The sequence below is a fragment of the Maniola jurtina genome, chromosome 24 (assembly GCF_905333055.1).
Source record: "Maniola jurtina chromosome 24, ilManJurt1.1, whole genome shotgun sequence".
In the NCBI taxonomy this organism is placed as follows: domain Eukaryota; kingdom Metazoa; phylum Arthropoda; class Insecta; order Lepidoptera; family Nymphalidae; genus Maniola; species Maniola jurtina.
The window spans coordinates 5,798,110-5,819,327 of record NC_060052.1 but is presented as its reverse complement, the minus strand read 5'-3'; the positions used below and the strand labels follow the sequence as shown (position 1 = coordinate 5,819,327).

The 21,218-nt window shown below is 36.8% G+C and overlaps 6 protein-coding genes and 1 long non-coding RNA gene across 8 annotated transcripts; all 7 read right to left on the bottom strand.

The window, feature by feature from the left end:
* Positions 1 to 3,610: 3,610 nt before the first annotated feature.
* LOC123877897 (zinc finger protein 62-like) lies at positions 3,611 to 5,563 on the bottom strand. Its single transcript, XM_045924848.1, has one exon. The coding sequence runs from the start codon at positions 5,306 to 5,308 to the stop codon at positions 4,277 to 4,279; it is 1,032 nt and encodes a 343-aa protein (XP_045780804.1). The 5' UTR covers positions 5,309 to 5,563; the 3' UTR covers positions 3,611 to 4,276.
* Positions 5,564 to 6,361: 798 nt separating this feature from the next.
* LOC123877895 (zinc finger protein 226-like) lies at positions 6,362 to 8,277 on the bottom strand. Its single transcript, XM_045924846.1, has one exon. The coding sequence runs from the start codon at positions 8,020 to 8,022 to the stop codon at positions 6,991 to 6,993; it is 1,032 nt and encodes a 343-aa protein (XP_045780802.1). The 5' UTR covers positions 8,023 to 8,277; the 3' UTR covers positions 6,362 to 6,990.
* Positions 8,278 to 9,075: 798 nt separating this feature from the next.
* Positions 9,076 to 10,952, bottom strand: LOC123877896 (zinc finger protein 471-like). The gene has a single exon (XM_045924847.1). It carries the CDS (start codon positions 10,734 to 10,736, stop codon positions 9,705 to 9,707), a length of 1,032 nt encoding a protein of 343 aa, XP_045780803.1. The 5' UTR covers positions 10,737 to 10,952; the 3' UTR covers positions 9,076 to 9,704.
* A 1,479-nt stretch (positions 10,953 to 12,431) lies between these two features.
* LOC123877894 (zinc finger protein 62-like) lies at positions 12,432 to 13,681 on the bottom strand. Its single transcript, XM_045924845.1, has one exon. It carries the CDS (start codon positions 13,466 to 13,468, stop codon positions 12,434 to 12,436), a length of 1,035 nt encoding a protein of 344 aa, XP_045780801.1. The 5' UTR covers positions 13,469 to 13,681; the 3' UTR covers positions 12,432 to 12,433.
* Positions 13,682 to 14,758: 1,077 nt separating this feature from the next.
* Positions 14,759 to 15,883, bottom strand: LOC123877915. The gene is made up of 2 exons (XR_006798700.1): positions 15,289 to 15,883; positions 14,759 to 14,892 (listed from the first exon to the last, which is right to left on the bottom strand). It is a non-coding gene; the product is annotated as an uncharacterized LOC123877915 (long non-coding RNA).
* A 2,040-nt stretch (positions 15,884 to 17,923) lies between these two features.
* LOC123877898 (zinc finger protein 559-like) lies at positions 17,924 to 19,146 on the bottom strand. Its single transcript, XM_045924849.1, has one exon. It carries the CDS (start codon positions 19,035 to 19,037, stop codon positions 18,009 to 18,011), a length of 1,029 nt encoding a protein of 342 aa, XP_045780805.1. The 5' UTR covers positions 19,038 to 19,146; the 3' UTR covers positions 17,924 to 18,008.
* A 467-nt stretch (positions 19,147 to 19,613) lies between these two features.
* LOC123877892 (zinc finger protein 16-like) lies at positions 19,614 to 21,191 on the bottom strand. 2 transcript variants are annotated; one of them, XM_045924842.1, is made up of 2 exons: positions 21,120 to 21,181; positions 19,614 to 20,872 (listed from the first exon to the last, which is right to left on the bottom strand). In XM_045924842.1, the coding sequence occupies exon 2, from the start codon at positions 20,855 to 20,857 to the stop codon at positions 19,931 to 19,933; it is 927 nt and encodes a 308-aa protein (XP_045780798.1). In that variant the 5' UTR covers positions 20,858 to 20,872; positions 21,120 to 21,181; the 3' UTR covers positions 19,614 to 19,930. The 2 variants fall into 2 exon arrangements, with proteins under 2 accessions (XP_045780798.1, XP_045780797.1); XM_045924841.1 differs by having other exon boundaries at positions 19,614 to 21,191.
* Between the last annotated feature and the right edge of the window lie 27 nt (positions 21,192 to 21,218).

Below are 21,218 nucleotides of genomic sequence, written 5' to 3'. Positions count from 1 at the left end.
TTCTAGCACGGGAATCAGCTATAATGACCTACAGTTGGTAGGCCCGCCTATCCAAGGCGACCTAATTTCAATTATATTGCGCTTCAGGCAACATCGGTACGTCGCATGCGCAGACATCGAAAAGATGTACCGACAGTGCCTTGTTGATGAAAAGCAGCGAGATCTTCAGCTGATTCTCTGGCGCGACGAACCCACGCAGCCACTCGGTGTCTATCGACTCAACACGGTCACCTACGGAACCGCATCCGCGCCGTTTTTAAGTTGTCGCTGCCTAAAACAACTTGCATGCGAAGCAACCAATCCCGAAGTGTCGCGAATCATCAATGAAGATTTTTACGTCGACGACATGATCACGGGTTCTCACGACAAAGAAACATTATTAAAATTGTGCGAAGAAACAACCAAGACGTTGCAAGCTGGTTGTTTCCCACTACGCAAGTGGATCTTCAATTTTACGTGTGAACCCGAGATGACGTCATCGTCGTGCGCTTCTAAGCAAATACTGGCGGAGAATACAAATCACAAAACATTAGGTATTGGTTGGCTCAATGACAGCGACGAATTTTATTTCAATACGGAATTTGAGTCTAGTAATGAACCTATAACTAAACGCATAATTCTATCATACGCATCTCAAATTTTCGATCCACTGGGGATTTTAAGTCCGTTCATCTTGACTGCAAAAATGTTATTACAACAGTTGTGGTTATTAAAATTGGACTGGGACGACATCGTACCTACTGACATCGCGCGTCAGTGGAACCGGTTTCTCGCTTCGCTGTCGATCCTAAAAACGATACGTGTTCCTCGATATGTCATGGATATTGATCCTATATCTACCGAGATGCATATTTTAGCGACGCTTCTCAAACCGCGTACGGCGCGTGCGTTTATATAAGGACCGTAAGCGCTAATACGGTCAAAGTGCAATTGCTCTGTTCTAAAGGGAAGGTTGCACCGCTAAAAACCGTCAGCATCCCACGGTTAGAGCTTCTCGGTGCTCTAGTGGGTGCTCGCCTTTATAACAAGGTTCGAGATTCACTTCACTGCAACTTCGATCACGTAATATTTTGGACGGACTCGACAATTGTCTTAGGTTGGCTGCGCATGCCGCCACGATTGTTAAAAACGTTCGTTCAAAATAGGACGATAGAAATTCACGATTTGACGAAGGATCTCCCGTGGCGTCATGTAAGCGGGAAGGAGAACCCAGCTGATCTCGTTTCGCGTGGGGTTGTAAATCTCGAGGAGCTCTCTTCGTCTGATTTGTGGTGGGAAGGGCCAGCCTTCCTTCGTGACACTAAATTTGACTGTGAAAACGTACCTCCCTTTTACACGCACGAAGATCAGTCAAATGACTTACCTGAAATAAAGGGTAGTGACGTCACCGCGTTAGTAGCCCAGGATAGGTCGAGCTCTGAAGATGGATCTATTATCGATTTCCAACGATTCTCTCAGTTCAGCCGGCTGAGACGCTCAACTGCTTATGTTTTACGGTTTTTACATAATACGCGCAATAAACTTAATAAGCGGTCGGGCGTTCTTACCGTCGATGAACTGAGAGAAGCCGACAACTTGTTGGTTAGGCTGTCTCAACTGGAATCTTTTCCAGTTGAGTACAAGTCAATAGCCAACAATCGCGCGCTAAAAAATAAACATAATTTAAGTAAATTAAATCTGTTTATTGATGACAATAAACTGTTGCGAGTTGGCGGCAGGTTGGACTATTCAGAGTTCGACTATAATAAAAAACACCCAATTTTACTGTCAGGCAAACATCATTTTACGCTTCTTCTTTTTCGCCACGAACACAAATCCTTGCTACACGCAGCCCCGCAGGCGCTTCTTTTTCACCTTCGTGAATCTTGGTGGCCAATCTCAGGCAGAAATCTCGCTAGAAAGGTAGTTCATGACTGCGTGGTGTGTAAGCGCCTGCGAGGTCAAACACTTACCCCTCTGATGGGAAATCTTCCCAGCGAGAGGATTACACCCACTTTTCCGTTCTTTCGATGCGGCGTTGACTATGCCGGCCCAGTGTTCGTTTTGACCAGAAAAGGTAGGGGAGCTAAAACTACAAAGGCATACATTTGCATTTTTATATGCCTCGTTACGCGCGCTGTGCATTTAGAGCTGGTGAGTGATCTTACTACTAAAGCGTACTGTCTCACACTCAACCGCTTTGTCTCACGCAGGTCAAAACCCGCTGAAATGTGGTCTGATAATGGCCGCACCATGGTCGGCCTTAAAAACGAATTCGCGCAATTTTTAGAACGCTGTAGTTCTGACATTATTGAATACGCAAATCAACAAAAAATTAAATTTAAATTCATTGTGCCGTATGCCAGCCACTTTGGTGGACTGTGGGAACGTGGAGTACGGTCGTGCAAGTACCACCTTCGCCGCGTGGTCGGTAACGCACATCTCACATACGAAGAGTTCAGCACAGTATTAGCACAAGTTGAAGCTGTCCTGAATTCTCGTCCCCTCTCCCCAATGTCTTCCGATCCTAACGACTTCCTTCCTCTTAGTCCTGCTCATTTCCTGGTTGGCCGTACGCTCACCGCACCTGCCTACGACAACCTGGTGGATACGCCCACGCATAGACTCGATCGGTACCAGAGGGTTGAGCAAATTCGACAACACTTTTGGAGACGCTGGTCGAAAGAATACATATCCGAGCTACAAACACGGACGAAGTGGAGACTAAACACGCAAGACCTCAAACCCAACACTATGGTCATCATCAAAGAGGACAACTTCCCGCCGTTGAAATGGCATCTCGGACGAGTCATCAGAAACATACCTGGGAAGGATGGAATCTCAAGAGTCGCGGAAATACAAACTGCATCCGGGCTTGTGAGGCGAGCTTATGCGAAGATCTGCCCATTAGTCGACCCTGATGAGGACAGTCTTGGAAGCCAAGAGCTCCAAGGCCGGGGGCATGTTGCGGCGTCGTAGATCGGAACGCTGACCGCGGGCGTGGGCCAACCTGATTGGTCCACGTAGCTGTGTCGTCGACTTTTCAAAACGTCAATTCAAATGAACATTCAAAATTCGCTTTTCGTTTATATAATATCATCGTTTTTTTGAAATCGCATATTGTAATCGCTAATTAGTTTAATTAAATCGAAATATCAAAAGTTCTTTATTTTTCTTCAAATACCAAGCGCAAACAGTATATAATATAATACGCGACAGATTAAGATGCGCGAAGCCGGTGCGGGATAGAGCGGGTGTGCGGGGCGTCCTCCCGCCTCATACCCCGATTGCCATCTCAACCTGTCGCGTACTATGTAGTAAGTTAGTAGCATCTCAAAAACTCCGTAGTTTCATTTTCAAAGAGCTGAAGAGACAACAGTGGAAAGGATGCGTTTATGCAAAGGTGCCTACTGCTCTTTTATACTGCGCGGGAAACTATAGGTTGACTGGCGAACCAATCGCGCGGCCTGATAGCCACCCCCACCATCGCGTCTCACTTCGTTGTTGTACTACATAATGGTTCTATAAATCGCCCACTACCAGCCATGGGTTGATTACTGAAGGCGAGAAAATGCAGGAAATTAGACTTCACCTAGATGACCTATCGCTTAGTCAAAGAAAAAGCAGCTGATAGTTTTGAATATTTATTATAATAAGTTCTATGAATTGTATCATTAAACTTTACTCTTATAAGAAAGGCGAACCACATCTTTATTCTCTTGTAGCGATACCACGTCTAGTCACTGCAACTCAAAGTACAAGGATTTACAGCTACATAGCAAGCCTGCTAAAATACATATATGTACTTATAACCAGTGGTACATATTAAGTTCCATGGACATCTCCAAACATAGTAGAAGTTGCCTGAAAGTGGAGGTTGTCTGTCATCATCATTAAATCTTTGTCATTCCTTTGGGGCAGCTCAGACACCAATCTTCTCCAAGCTAATCTAAGCAATTGAGACCAATCTTTTTTGCCTTACTGAGATAGTATGTATATGGCTGCATTAATATTGTTTTGGCCATCCACACTTATTATGGACTTGCTGGCAATGCAATACTGACCAAATTGAATCTGCTGTGTGCAGCCCCTTACATAAGTGTACCAGGCTGTTTGCTAACAGAGAAGTGGTATGATGGCAACAACCACTCTACCAAACAGTTTACTGAAGAGATATCTGACATAGGCATTGCCACTTGGCAATAAACCCAAGGCAAGAATGTAGGGAAATAGATTCTTGACCAGACCATGCTGTAATTGGATTGAATCACCAACACTGATGATGGTGTACTAATATTCACTCACTATTGTTGCTGATACATTTGTAAGCTGATTTGTTGAAACGAGGTTTCAAGCAGGCCCTCTTATGTACAAGTCTTTCATGCTTCAACATGTCATATCTGTAACCAAAAGCTGCGCCACAAACGTCACATTGATGCTTTTTAAGTTTTAAGTGTGATGCTTCTATATGCCTCTGGAGATGCAAACTATAGTGATATGCTTTATCACAATAATCACATTTAAATTCGGGCTCTGTATGCTTTAACTTGACATGATCATTCAACCTACCTCTAGAATTATACCTAGCAGGGCATTGTGTGCATAGGTATTTTAAGTCTCCAATATGTACACGCATATGCATGGCCAGTCTCGCTTTGTAGCGTCCTGCATAAGGACATAAGTCACATTTAAAAATGTATCGGGTCTCATGTCGTTCCATGTGTCCACTGTAAACTTTCTTCAACTTGAACGACTTTCCACAAATATCACACACATATTGGTCTGGGAGATTTGGATTGTGTAGTTGCAAATGAATATTATAGTAGTAGGACTTTCCCAGAAGTTTTTTACATAAGGGGCATTCAACTTTGTTGCCCTTTATTATTGGCTCTTCTTTACATTCAAAATTAGGCTGTTTTTTGCATTTGAAATCTTTAGGTGAATAATCCTGTGATTTGTCATCTTCAAATGTTCCTAAATAGTCATAATCGTTGAGATGGTCGGGTGATTGTTTCATGAAGGTTTCCCTTAATGTTTCGTTTGTGCGGTGCACAACTTTTCTGAATAAAATAGCACTCTTTAGAAACTTGTAACAAATATAGCACAAATAGATAGGATTTTCGACATCGTCATCGGTTTCGATGTTACCAAAAATATTTAGGGCTTCAGTCATCTCATTGGGTTTCGTGATGTTGGTTATCAGTATATCACCTTCCTGCATGCAAGCCTTACATTTAGTTTTATGCTGTAAATGCTTACTAAACACTGGTAGTGGCATATTGTGTAAACCATTGTAGTATTCTTCAATGTTTACTCTTTTCTTGTTCATCTTCTTGTAAAATGATGTCACCAATAATAATAACAATAAAATTAGTACAGTACTAGATAGTGAATTATTTAGTGAAGTTCAAAGATTCTAATATTATTAGGTACCTATGTTTCAGTATGGTAATAATGTGGTTTCAGTGGGTTTCAGCCAAAAAGTACCTTTATTGTAATCACTACGTTCGTTTCAGTTTGATAAAAATTTAAAAAAGTAATCTACTAAAAAAACATTAAAAAAATGATAATATTTTTTTATTTATTTACCACACGACCACAGACCAGTGTACAAACTACAAAGTATTGTAGGGACTTCGGCTGTGTTGGTGTTAGCTGGCGGGCGTGCTCTGCCTTTTTGAAGTGTTTTTTTTTTTTGTAAAACTGACTGGAAAGCGCTCTAAGGAGGTGCCGTGCGTGTGTCGGCGAGCGCCGGCACAGACGGGGTTCATACTTGTATAGTTTAACTAACTAAGAACTAACTTGTTACAAATAACTACAAACTTGACATTGGCTAATCTTTGTAAAGCCAGATGAGAGAGAAAAAAAAAGTATTGTAGTTTTTGTACTATTATTTACGGCCTTGGATTCGAATCCTTGGCCTTACTTTTAACCCTCTTGCAAAGAGTATATTTATGTAATTACTAAGTTTTCCCCCTTACCTTGACGCTTAAAAAGAGGCTCTTTCTGAAAACTGAATTGTAATTTTTTTTTTAATTAAAAAAATATTTCTTATTTAGTTCAATACCTCGAAGTTATGGGAATTCGTCCGGAACATGTATGGGTACTTAAATGTTTAAATTAACTTAAAACCATGCGCAAAATATCAAAGGTGCCTACTGCTCTTTTATACTGCGCGGGAAACGATAAGTTGACTGGCTAACCAATCGCGTGGCAGGATAGCCACCTCCACCATCGCGTCTCACTTCGTCGTTGTACTACATAATGGTTCTTTAAATCGCCCACTGCAAGCCATGGGCTGATTGGTGAAGTAGGCGAGAAAATGTAGGAAATTGGACTCCATCTAGATGACCTATCGCTAAGTCAAAGAAAAAGCAGCTGATAGTTTTGAATATTTACTACAATTAGTTCTATGAATTGTATCATTAAACTTTACTCTTATAAGAAAGGAGAACCACATCTTTATTCTCTTGTAGCGATATCACGCCTAGTCACTGCAACTCAAAGTACATGGATTTATTCATATTAAGTTTCTTAGACATCTCCAAACATAGTAGAAGTAGCCAGAAAATGAAGGTTGTCTGTCATCATCCTCACTAAATCTTTGTTATCCTTTCGGGGTGGCTCAGACACTACTCTTCTCCAAGCTAATCTATATATAGGCCACCTTATGCTTCAACTTACCCCAAGTGAGACTAATCTTTTTTGCCTCATCTGAAATAGTATGTTGTCACATTTGTTTTGGGCATCCACACTTTTTTTTTGCGGGCAGTGCCAATTAATTAAATCTGCTGTAGGCAACCCCTTGTGTGCCAAGCTGTTTGCCAACAGAGAAGTGGTATGGTATGATGGCAACAACCACTCTACCGGTGTTTACTGAAGATATATTTGACATAGGCATTGCCACTTGGAAGAATAAATCCAAGGCAAGAATTCAGGGGAAATAGATTCTTGACCAGACCATGCTATAATTGGATTGAATCACCAACACTGATGATGGTGTACTAATATTCACTCGCTATTGTTGCTGGTACGTTTGTAAGCTGATTTGAAGAAACGAGGCCTTAAGTTAGCCCTCTTGTGTACAAGTCTTTCATGCTTCAACATGTCATGTCTGTAACCAAAAGCTGCGCCACATACATCACATTGATGCTTTTTAATTTTTAAGTGTGATGCTTCTATATGCCTCTGGAGATTCAAACTATTGTGATATGCTTTATCACAAGAATCACATTTAAATTCGGGCTCTGTATGCTTTAACTTGACATGATCATTCAACCTACCTCTAGAATTATACCTAGCAGGGCATTGTGTGCATAAGTATTTTAACTCTCCAGTATGTACACGCATATGCATGGAGAGTCTCTCTTTGTAGCGTCCTGCATAAGGACATAAGTCACATTTAAAAATGTATCGGGTCTCGTGCCGTTCCATGTGTCCACTGTAAACTTTCTTCAACTTGAATGACTTTCCACAAATATCACACACATATTGGTCTGGGAGATTTGGATTGTGTAGTTGCAAATGAATATTATAGTAGTAGGACTTTCCCAGAAGTTTTTTACATAAGGGGCATTCAACTTTGTTGCCCTTTATTATTGGCTCTTCTTTACATTCAAAATTAGGCTGTTTTTTGCATTTGAAATCTTTAGGTGAATAATCCTGTGATTTGTCATCTTCAAATGTTCCTAAATAGTCATAATCGTTGAGATGGTCGGGTGATTGTTTCATGAAGGTTTCCCTTAATGTTTCGTTTGTGCGGTGCACAACTTTTCTGAATAAAATAGCACTCTTTAGAAACTTGTAACAAATATAGCACAAATAGATAGGATTTTCGACATCGTCATCGGTTTCGATGTTACCAAAAATATTTAGGGCTTCAGTCATCTCATTGGGTTTCGTGATGTTGGTTATCAGTATATCACCTTCCTGCATGCAAGCCTTACATTTAGTTTTATGCTGTAAATGCTTACTAAACACTGGTAGTGGCATATTGTGTAAACCATTGTAGTATTCTTCAATGTTTACTCTTTTCTTGTTCATCTTCTTGTAAAATGATGTCACCAATAATAATAACAATAAAATTAGTACAGTACTAGATAGTGAATTATTTAGTGAAGTTCAAAGATTCTAATATTATTAGGTACCTATGTTTCAGTATGGTAATAATGTGGTTTCAGTGGGTTTCAGCCAAAAAGTACCTTTATTGTAATCACTACGTTCGTTTCAGTTTGATAAAAATTTAAAAAAGTAATCTACTAAAAAAACATTAAAAAAATGATAATATTTTTTTATTTATTTACCACACGACCACAGACCAGTGTACAAACTACAAAGTATTGTAGGGACTTCGGCTGTGTTGGTGTTAGCTGGCGGGCGTGCTCTGCCTTTTTGAAGTGTTTTTTTTTTTTGTAAAACTGACTGGAAAGCGCTCTAAGGAGGTGCCGTGCGTGTGTCGGCGAGCGCCGGCACAGACGGGGTTCATACTTGTATAGTTTAACTAACTAAGAACTAACTTGTTACAAATAACTACAAACTTGACATTGGCTAATCTTTGTAAAGCCAGATGAGAGAGAAAAAAAAAGTATTGTAGTTTTTGTACTATTATTTACGGCCTTGGATTCGAATCCTTGGCCTTACTTTTAACCCTCTTGCAAAGAGTATATTTATGTAATTACTAAGTTTTCCCCCTTACCTTGACGCTTAAAAAGAGGCTCTTTCTGAAAACTGAATTGTAATTTTTTTTTTAATTAAAAAAATATTTCTTATTTAGTTCAATACCTCGAAGTTATGGGAATTCGTCCGGAACATGTATGGGTACTTAAATGTTTAAATTAACTTAAAACCATGCGCAAAATATCAAAGGTGCCTACTGCTCTTTTATACTGCGCGGGAAACGATAAGTTGACTGGCTAACCAATCGCGTGGCAGGATAGCCACCTCCACCATCGCGTCTCACTTCGTCGTTGTACTACATAATGGTTCTTTAAATCGCCCACTGCAAGCCATGGGCTGATTGGTGAAGTAGGCGAGAAAATGTAGGAAATTGGACTCCATCTAGATGACCTATCGCTAAGTCAAAGAAAAAGCAGCTGATAGTTTTGAATATTTACTACAATTAGTTCTATGAATTGTATCATTAAACTTTACTCTTATAAGAAAGGAGAACCACATCTTTATTCTCTTGTAGCGATATCACGCCTAGTCACTGCAACTCAAAGTACATGGATTTATTCATATTAAGTTTCTTAGACATCTCCAAACATAGTAGAAGTAGCCAGAAAATGAAGGTTGTCTGTCATCATCCTCACTAAATCTTTGTTATCCTTTCGGGGTGGCTCAGACACTACTCTTCTCCAAGCTAATCTATATATAGGCCACCTTATGCTTCAACTTACCCCAAGTGAGACTAATCTTTTTTGCCTCATCTGAAATAGTATGTTGTCACATTTGTTTTGGGCATCCACACTTTTTTTTTGCGGGCAGTGCCAATTAATTAAATCTGCTGTAGGCAACCCCTTGTGTGCCAAGCTGTTTGCCAACAGAGAAGTGGTATGGTATGATGGCAACAACCACTCTACCGGTGTTTACTGAAGATATATTTGACATAGGCATTGCCACTTGGAAGAATAAATCCAAGGCAAGAATTCAGGGGAAATAGATTCTTGACCAGACCATGCTATAATTGGATTGAATCACCAACACTGATGATGGTGTACTAATATTCACTCGCTATTGTTGCTGGTACGTTTGTAAGCTGATTTGAAGAAACGAGGCCTTAAGTTAGCCCTCTTGTGTACAAGTCTTTCATGCTTCAACATGTCATGTCTGTAACCAAAAGCTGCGCCACATACATCACATTGATGCTTTTTAATTTTTAAGTGTGATGCTTCTATATGCCTCTGGAGATTCAAACTATTGTGATATGCTTTATCACAAGAATCACATTTAAATTCGGGCTCTGTATGCTTTAACTTGACATGATCATTCAACCTACCTCTAGAATTATACCTAGCAGGGCATTGTGTGCATAAGTATTTTAACTCTCCAGTATGTACACGCATATGCATGGAGAGTCTCTCTTTGTAGCGTCCTGCATAAGGACATAAGTCACATTTAAAAATGTATCGGGTCTCGTGCCGTTCCATGTGTCCACTGTAAACTTTCTTCAACTTGAATGACTTTCCACAAATATCACACACATATTGGTCTGGGAGATTTGGATTGTGTAGTTGCAAATGAATATTATAGTAGTAGGACTTTCCCAGAAGTTTTTTACATAAGGGGCATTCAACTTTGTTGCCCTTTATTATTGGCTCTTCTTTACATTCAAAATTAGGCTGTTTTTTGCATTTGAAATCTTTAGGTGAATAATCCTGTGATTTGTCATCTTCAAATGTTCCTAAATAGTCATAATCGTTGAGATGGTCGGGTGATTGTTTCACGAAGGTTTGCCTTAATGTTTCGTTTGTGCGTTGCACAACTTTCCTGAATAGAATAGCGCTCTTTAGAAATTTGTAGCAAATATAGCACAAATAGATAGGATTTTCGACATCGTCATCGGTTTCGATGTTACCAAAAATATTTAGGGCCTCAGTCATCTCATTGGGTTTCGTGATGTTGGTTATCAGTATATCACCTTCCTGCATGCAAGCCCTACATATAGTTTTATGCTTTAAATGCTTGCTAAACACAGGTAGTGGCATATTGTGTAAACCATTGAAGTATTCTTCTATATTAACTCTTTTCTTGTTCATCTTCTAGTAAAAATCTAAATGATGTCAACATTAAACAACAATAAAATAAGTACTAGTGAAGTACACCTATTAGTGAAGTTCAAAGATACTGATATTAGGTATGTTTCAGTGTGGTAATATTATGGTTTCAGTGAGTATATTATAATATCACTACGTTCGTTTCAGTTTGATAAATGTTTAAAAAAAGTAATCTACTAAAAAGTAAAAACAATTGAAAATATTTTTTTTATTTTAGCACAGAGTACAGACTACAAAGAATTGTAGTTTTTTACTATTATTTACGGCCTTGGATTCGAGTCTTTTATGGCCTTATTTTTATAATATACTATAACTAAGGGATGACCGCGGCTTCGCGCGCGTGGATTTCGATTTTCTAAATCCCGTAGGATTTTTGATTTTCCGGGATAAAAAGTAGCCTATGTCCTTCCCCGGGAAGTAGATATCCCAAGTCTGTACCAAATTTCATTAAAATCGGTTCAGCAGTTGAGTCGTGAAAACGTAGCAGACAGACACAATTTCGCATATATAATATTATTAGTATCTATAGTACCTATGGATGTTTTTAACCCTCTTGCAAAGAGTAAATATTTATGTAACTAGTTACGTTACTACATTTTACCCTTGCCTCGACGCTTAAAAAGAGGAATGTTTTAATATAGGTTTTTTTTTTATAATAAAATTCTTATATACTTATACAAGTTAGCCCTTGACTGCAATCAGAGAGTGCTTTGGTACTATACACCTGGTGATAAGTGATGATGCAGTCTAAACATGCACATACACATCTAACTCGCTTGGAGTTAACTTGGAAGGGGTATAGCAGTTTTTATTAAACCCAAACTCTTTGGTTTCTATACGGCATCGTATTGGAACGCTAAATCGCTTGGCGGCACGGTTTTGCAGGTAGGGTGGTAACTGGTAACTAGCCACAGCTGAAGCGTCCCACCAGACAGACATACAGGTACCTTATACCTATTTAAACTCATAGGAGTGTTTTTACCTACACTTCAATCAAGTGTGTATCTTACTATGTAGGTTCATGTGTGGTATTGTAGCTTCCAAACAGATGAACCAATTTATTTTAAATTTTTGCTTGAAAGATGGCTTGAGTCTTCATCGGCAGCTAGCTATGATTCAAGAAAATCTGTCATTGTTTCAGGATCATCATGAAAATTAAATTTACATCCATAAGATGGTTTTGGCGAAAATAATACAATCATTTTATAAAATAAGCTTTATTTGAATAATTCAAAATGTTCACACAATGTTTTTCTATAGAATAGGTAAATGTTTTGAAGTTTTAGGTTTTAGCACATATATTTATATATTTTAGCAATAGCTTTTTCTTTACAAAACCTACAGGTTATACTTTATTGCTACAACTGATTTCTCCTAGAGATTATGGGTTTCTAAATACACAATGTTACCCATACACTACTAATACCTAAATTCCTTACAATGATTTAATTAAATTGTTTATTGAATTTACTTAGAAAATTAATGAGTTCCTAAAGGATTTTATAATACAATGTTTGGAGCAGTATGTAGTAAACTATTATAATTATCATCTTTAGAAAACTTAAGAGGTAGGATTTGATACTGTAAGTCCTTACTTAGGATCTACTATACTCTAGAGTCTAAACTAACAGCTTATTTTTAAAATCATAATTATTATTTATTGTGTTAACATCCATACACTATTGTTGCTTGACAGATTTTCTATCCAATCTTCTGACGTTAGGCCTCAAACTTGTTTTGTGAATTATCTTTAGATGCTCCAACAATTTTTTTCTGTAGCTGAATGTTTTGCTGCATAGATTACACTCATGACTCTTAATCCCTAAATGTGCTGCGTCAATATGCCTTTGAAGATATAAACTGCTATGATATGCTTTAACACAATAAGTACATTTATATTGTGGCTTAGTGTGTTTCAATTTGACATGGTCGTTCAACCTGCCTCGAGTGACATATCTAGCAGGGCACTGAGTGCACAAGTATTTCAACTCTCCAGTATGTACACGCATGTGCATAGATAGTCTCTCTTTGTAGCGTCCTGCATAAGGACATAAGTCACATTTAAAAATGTATCGGGTCTCGTGTCGTTCCATGTGTCCACTGTAAACTTTCTTCAACTTGAACGACTTTCCACAAATATCACACACATATTGGTCTGGGAGATTTGGATTGTGTAGTTGCAAATGAATATTATAGTAGTAGGACTTTCCAAGAAGTTTTTTACATATGGGGCATTCAACTTTGTTACCCTTTACTATTGGCTCTTGTTTACATTCAAAATTAGGCTGTTTTTTGCATTTGAAATCTTTAGTCGAATAAATCTGATCTGATTGATCATCTTCAAATGTTCCCAGATTGTCTTCATAATCATTGAGATGATCGGGCGATTGTTTCACTAAGGGTTGCCTCAAAGTTTCGTTTGTGCGTTGTGCAACTTTTCTGAATAAAATAGCACTCTTTAAAAACTTGTAACAAATATAGCACAAATAGGTAGGATTTTCTAAATCATCATCAGTTTCGATGTTACCAAAAATATTTAGGGCTTCAGTCATCTCATTGGGTTTCGTGATGTTGGTTATCAGTATATCACCTTCCTGCATGCAAGCCCTACATTTAGTTTTACGCTTTAAATGCTTACTAAACACAGGTAATGGCATATTGTGTATACCACTGTAGTACTCCTCCATATTGACCCTTATCTTGTTCACCTTCATATTGTACCAATTCACCGTTTTCTAATGGTATTATTAAACCTGTGTCTGTTTATGTTTACAAAATACAATGCTTTGAAAATCAAGTACCTAATTTTCTGGATTTGTACAATAATAATGTAAATAATAATGAAATCCAAAGAAAATCGAATCAATGCTGCGCCCGAAGGCTTCTTAATTTTTTTTAAACTGGCCAAAGAATAAACATTCACTTACGTTCAAGGAATATACTACTCTAAAACTGGCGCGGTGGCGCCAGTGATACGGTGGCAAAAGGGTAATTCTACCGAGTGATAAAAATAAAAAAATAAAATTTTATTTAACAATATCAACTTTTTGTTGGGTTATTATCATAAGTTTTAATGTAATAATCATCTAAAAAATTGAAACAGAGATCAATAACAATAATATTTTGAAATAATCGCATTTTTTGGTTCTTTCATATCGACAGGAGTGACATAAATTTCGCCATGAGTGACAGGAATTTTCTTAAAATTACAAATTTATGTAAGAATGCAAAAAAAATAACCAGGCTTAATTGTTTTTGGTGTCAACAGTCTTAATATGTCAATTTCAGGAAGTGAAATTTAGTTAAAACTATTAAAAAAAATTCAACAAACATGTTCTACAGAAATGATGTACTTAAACATAAGATTCCTGTAGAATAAGATCCTGAAAATAGAATCATTACAAAATATCATTTTCTTCGTCTGGCGAAGCAAAAAAAGTTTTTAAAACATGTTTTATGACATTATCGAACGTATCATACTAATAATATTTTATTTTCTGGTTTGCATTTTCCCTACCCTCACATTCAAAGGTTGATCTGTAAAAAATTTCAACCCTGGACTTGACGTTGTCGCTATTGGGTTCCTGTATATTCCTATATTATGATTGGTTCTGCAGATACCAGCTGTGAATGGGTTGGTTTCGTTAAATCAGCTCAGTCTTCAGTTTTTTTTGGGAGTAAAGTAAATAAGCCTAATTTTGTAATGGGAGCAAATCCGAGCTGTTTTTCAAACTCTGCCAGCTTAATTTTCTTAGCTTAAGAAGCAAATTTTCTAATTTCAGTGTTCATCTATTTTTGTCTGCAAGACTTTGATCTAAGGAAAATCTAGAAAATACTGTAGATATTTGTGAAACTGGACTTGAAGGAGAATTGTCTTCTTTTCAATCCTTATACACGCTCTGGCCAACTCTTTCTTATTGTTTTTTGTGCTCTTGGTGTGTAGTCTTTAATTGATTTTATTTTCCCAGCTTCTTAATAGTTTTTTTTAGTATCTTTCTCTATATTTTCGATGTGCTCCTTCCGGTCCAGCTTTGGTCATTTTTTGTCTCTTCTTCGGTATCCAAGCCTTTTTTTGTTCTTCCTAAACGTTACTCTTTTTCTTTCTCCAATCGCGTTTTGCCTGATATGCCTGAAAAAACTACCAAAAAGAGCCATGCTTATTGTTCCTGTAGAAAACAAGTCACTTCTGTCGAAAATAATAATAATAAAGCTAGCAGTACAATATCTAAAACCAGTTCATAATAAAAAACAGCATTCTGCATTAGTTAAATTATAATAATTATAAATTTGTATTTGTACACAGAAGATAAAATATATCAGAATAATAAGTAAATTATCATTTCTGTAGAAATATCTCACTTCTGGAGAAAGCTATATCAACAGAAGTGAATTCTACAGAAGTGGCGTTTTAACTTAAAAATATGTTTTCGGTGCAAAACTTTAAGTTATGAAAACAAGATTCACTCGATTATATTAATTAATCAACTTATTAATAAGGCCCTAAGCAAATCATATTTTTAAATTCTTTACTTACTTTTTTTTATTGAGTACAGAAATGAGACTTCAACTTTGACACTGGTGTAGAACGCCTATACAACTTAATGATTCTCTGAAATGCTATCACTTGCAGAAATATGGCCTACACTAGTCATAACAAGGCAAATCATAGAGTTGCTAGAGCTATAAACTAATGTTCCAACTTGAAAAATAAAAATTTTAGCATTTCGGCAATTTTGTTCTACAGGTGTGATTATTTTTCACGAACATTGTAGAATGATAAATAACTTTTAAAATAATAAGTGAGATTTTTTATTATTTTTATTGGTGCTTTCTTTGTCATATACTTTACACAATAATTAATTTGCCATACATGTTGAGTCTTTCTAAATAATTTTTAGAGACACGTCAATATTATATCCTATGTCGCGAACATTCTACAGGACGTGAGTAATCACGTACTGTACCACTGAAATAAAGTAAAATTTAATATTTAATTATAAAAATAGTTATTTAATATGTTGAAGAAGGTCATTAAATTTAATAATTAGGTTTTAAAATTAGTTCAAATTTACGGAGCTACGATATATTTTAAGCGAACACAAATATAGCGTTTCGGTAGAATGACCCAAAAACAAACTGCAGGCATCGACAAAATACAAATACCATAGTGATTTGATATTAATTTTTAACTCAGACAAAGAATTAAGGTGTATTAATTTATACACTGTGTTTGGCTCAGTAGCCAATGAGCCAATCGGATTATTTGCTAAATAGGTATTATATTATGCTAAATAGTACTCCGTGGTTGAGCTTGCATTACAGACTACAGTTCCTGATAGTTACTCTTCAAAGTTTATTAGCTGATGATAAATTCTTCCAAGCGTCATATGCTTTTATTTCTGGTGTGCAAGATATTTGAATAGAATGGATATAGTGCAACTAGCCACGAAATATTCTACTGTCTGCAGCATTGAATTCAATGACAGTGGTACTGATTCTGTTGGCAACTAAATAGAGTATTCGCATCCTCTTCTTACTAATGTAATATGAAAAGGACAGACATATCTTGACAGATCTAAATTTAATTTAGAGCTGTCAAACCTCGTGACTTAAGCGGCCAGTCGCGAGCCTATTGTTTAAATTTATAGCGTGCACTAAAAGGTCTTTAAATGTAAAATTCATGTTCCGCCCCTTTTCAAGAATATTAAAAGGAGGAGGACGCAGATACTCTTAAAAGGGCTAGAACCCAGAGCCGTAAAACCAGTTTAAAAAATCGTATGTCATGTATGATAGGTATTCTTTGCCGTGCGTTGCGTTGTGGGTTTTACGTAAGGCGCGAGATTCAAATACACATTAGTAGTTCGTTTTGCTAATAACTTTTTCTATTCAAGGCAAGGGTTGTTGGCGCGAGAGCGCGTGTCCCCCGGAGGGTTGCCACCAATGCAGAATATCTCCTGTTTTTTTATTCATAGGCTAGCGCTTGACCACAATCACACCTGATGGAAAGTGATAATGTGGCCTAAGATGAGACACGTTTACCTAGTCGGCCTGAATGGGCTTAGGCCTATTCACTCTTGTTTTAAAGATACCTACCCGGTTTGTAATTGGTGGGAATCACAGATCGCGGAAGAGTATTGTACTGCTTAGACATGCGTGTGAGGAATGATTAAGCTTTGTCATCTTAATGTCTGTGCATATTCTTCGACATATCACACTAATATTATAAGGGCGAAAGTTTGTGTGTGTGTGTGTGTGTGTGTGTGTATGTTTGTTACTCCTTCACGCTAAAACTACTGGACGGATTGGGCTGAAATTTAGAATGGAGATAGATTATACTCTGGATTAGCACATAGGCTACTTTTTATCCCGGAAAATCAAAGAGTTCCCACGGGATTTTTAAAAAACTACATCCACGCGAACAAAGTCGCGGGCATCAGCTAGTATCCTATAAAACACGATAAGCTGGCGACCTTACGCCGGTGATCGAGACTTTGAAGTCTTCGCCTATGAGTCTCCTAGCTCGACGATCAACAGCATTCAGAGCCACTAGTTGGCACTTAGCAGAGCCATCATAGAGATGACTACAGTACTCCATGCATGTAACTCGAACTCCATTTCAAATAGAATTAGCCTCATCGCAATTATTTTATCTTTGGTCTTGAGATTATGGTGTAAAATAAAAACGTTAAAAGAGAAATATAGAATATTTATATTTTATAAGTAATCAAGGTACTTACATGAAATTAAAACAATGTTTCCAATATGAATAACCACAAGTACTTATCCTAGAAAACTGCATAGCATAAAATAAGAGAAACAAGTCTGATTTTCCATAAGGACATCATAAAATAGAAATAATTATTCTTCTATAAATCTTTATGGTAGTTTAATGAACATATTATTTTAAATCATTTGCATATCATTGATAGTCTTTACAATATAATTTGCGAGCTAATTTGACATATTGTGATAGTCTCTTGTGAACATCTTAAATGGCTTCAGAGTCCCGGTTGACACCTAAAATCAGCTATTTGTGCAGGAATCAGCTAACAGCTAGCACATAACCACTAAAAAGATTAGTGTCCGAGTGCAGAACCCTCGGTGCGCGAGTCTGACTTGCACTGGACTGGTTTTTAATAAACCAACATCCCATTGATTTTTACATGGCATTGTACTGTATAGCAAAATTGCTTGGCGTCACTGCTTTTCCAGTAACAGCACTTTAGTGTAATTATCATAATATTAATGATATCATCATTCAGTATTGTCGCTATTTAAAGGTTTCTTAATTTTTCTGACATTAGGCCTAACATATGATTCATGAATATTTCTTTGATGCTGCAACAATTTATTCCTGTAGCCAAATTTTTTGCCGCACAGATTGCACTCGTGGTTCTTAATGCCCAAATGTGCAACATCGACATGCCTTTGAAGATTTAAATTATCATAAAAAGCTTTGTCGCACAAATCACATTTACGTTGTGGCTCTGTATGCCTAAACTTGATGTGATCATTCAAGCTGCTTCTGTTGATGTACCTAGCAGGGCACTGAGTGCATAGATATTTCAGATCTCTAGTATGTACACGCATATGCATAGATAGTCTCTCTTTGTAGCGGCCTACGTAGGGACATAATGAGCATTTAAAAAGGTATCTAGTCTCATGTCGTTCCCTGTGTCTTAAGTAAAAAGACTTGACCTTGAATGATTTTCCACAAACATCACACACATATGGTTCTGCTGCATCTGGATTGTGGTGTTCTAAATGTTTCTTATAGTATGATTTACTGAGAACTTGCTTACATATGGGACATTCAACTTTGCCACCACCTTCTTCTGGCTCTTTTTTACATTCGAAAACTTGAGTCAGATAAACCTGATTTGATTTATCTTCAAATGTTATGTTATAGTCATAGTCGTTGTGATGACCTGGCGACTGTTTCAGTAAGGGTTGCCTTAATGTTACATTCGTTCGATACGCAATTTTCCTGAATAAAATAGCACTCTTTAGAAACTTGTAGCAAACATTACACAAATATGTTGGGTTATCGTCATCATCATCAATTTGGATGTTACCAAAAATATGTAGGGCTTCTGTCATTTCATCGTAGTTCGCGACATTGGTAATCGGTATATCGCCTTCCTGCAGACAAGCCCTACATTTAGTTTTACGCTTCAAATGCTCACTAAAAACAGGTAGTGGCATACTACATAAACCATTATAGTACTCTTCCATGCTGGTTGTTTTCTCGTTCATCTTCATAATGTAAAATGATGTCACCATTTTTAACTGTTTATTTTAATATTGTGCTTATTTTATTGTAGGTATCACACCAAATTAAGTTAATGTCGAAAATATGTCGAAAATCAAATCACCTGTCTTTTTACTTTGGTCTTTGACTCACAAGTCACAGACCAATAACAGCTTTTTTTTTCTCTCTCGTCTGGCTTTTCAAAGATAAGCCAATATGTCAAGTTTGTAGTTATTTGAGTAACAAGTTAGTTAAACTCAGAGATAATTATTTAGGTAGCACGTCTCTCGTTCATCAAAATACCATTCGACGAGGGTAACATTAAAAAGGTAAACATTGATATAGTAGCGGGGGTTGGTGTGTGGTATATTTTGTGAAATTAAGCGTTTCTAGTTCTAGATGTTACTAAAAGTGTTGTGTAAATGTTAATAATGTGCAACACAAAATAAAATAATAAATAGTCGTATGTAATTATAAAATTAGGTATTTTGTACTATGGCAAAGTTTCCACACAATTTCGGGTAACTTTGTGAATGGAATACTTTTCAAGGTATTATATTTTACCTATGAGGGTTCCGAAGGATTTAAAAAAAACCGAAATCCAAATGTCTCTATTTCTTTTTAGACATAAACAGAATATATTAATAAATAATAATATTAGATATTACCTACCTATATAAATATTGCTTTCCACCAAGGATGACATTCAAACAAACCTACAATAAATGAAACCTAGAATTTCTCTTAGATATTGCAGATGTCCACAAAATATTTCACCTTTTTAACACATCAGTTTCTTTATGAATCCCAGGATTTGATACCATATTTTGAGCCCTTGATTAGGATTATTTAATTCAAATTACTAGGCTTAACAGCTTAAAAGTATTTATAATATATTAAAAGTATAATTATTTATTATTATTAATTACTGATTACATTCATCCACTTTCACATTCTTGGTAGATTTTTTATCCAATCTCTTGACATTAGGTCTCAAGCCTACCATCTTATGAATTTTTCTTTGATGATCCAGCATTTTTTTTCTGTAACCAAATGTTTTGCCACATACATTACACTCATGGTTCTTAATTCCTAAATGTGCTGTATCAATGTGCCTCTGCAGATTCAAATTATTATGATATGCTTTATCACAAGAATCACATTTATATTGTGGCTCAGTATGCTTCAACTTCATGTGATCACTCAAACTGCCGCCAGTAGTGTATCTGGCTGGGCATTCTGTACACAAGTATTTCAATTCGCCAGTATGCACACGCATATGCATCCACAGTCTTTCTCTGTACCTGCCTGCATAAGGACACAGTTCACATTTGAAAATATATCTGGTTTCATGTCGTTCCTTATGTCTATTGTAAACCTCCTTTAACTTGAATGCCTTCCCACAAATATCACATACATGTTGGGCAGGAATATCTGGATTGTGTAGATCCATGTGTTTCTTATAATAAGACTTACTGAGAAGTTTTTGACATATGGGACATGGAATTTTGGTTGACTCTTCTTCGAAGTCTTCCTCGCACTCTGCTTCAGTTGAATGATCCGGTTTATCCTCATCAGGCGTTCCAGAATATTCATAATCTTGAAAATGATCAGGTGACTGTTTTAATGTTTGTTGTATTGGTGATTGTTTGATTGTTTTTGCTAAGGATGATTGCTTTAAAGTTTCATTCGTTCGTTGCGCAACTTTCCTAAATAAAATAGCATTTTTAAGAAATTTGTAGCAAACATAGCACAAAATATATGTTTGGTCTTTATCACTATCCTGAAACTCGATGTCAGCAAATATATTTAAGGCTTCCTTCATTTCATTGTGGTTTGTGACACTGTTCATGGGCAAGTCGCCATCCTGCAGGCAAACCCTACATTTAGTTTTACGCTTTAAATTCTTACTAAATACAGGTAGTGGAGTGTTGTGTAAATCACTGTAGTATTCTTCCATATTAACTCTAGCCTCATTCAACTTCATAATGTAAAACGAGGTCACCATTTTCAATAAGCTGGTACTTGTTTATAAATTAAATTCAGGCTTTAATAATTCTAGAAAGTAATGTAACAAAGTAATACTCAAAATGAAATGCTATTTTTTACTGTACCTATTTATTTGTGTACCTATACTAAAAATATTTTTAAAGGTTGTCACAGGTCACTTATCCAGCAGCTGTTTTGACGTTTCTCTTCTCATTTCCAGACTT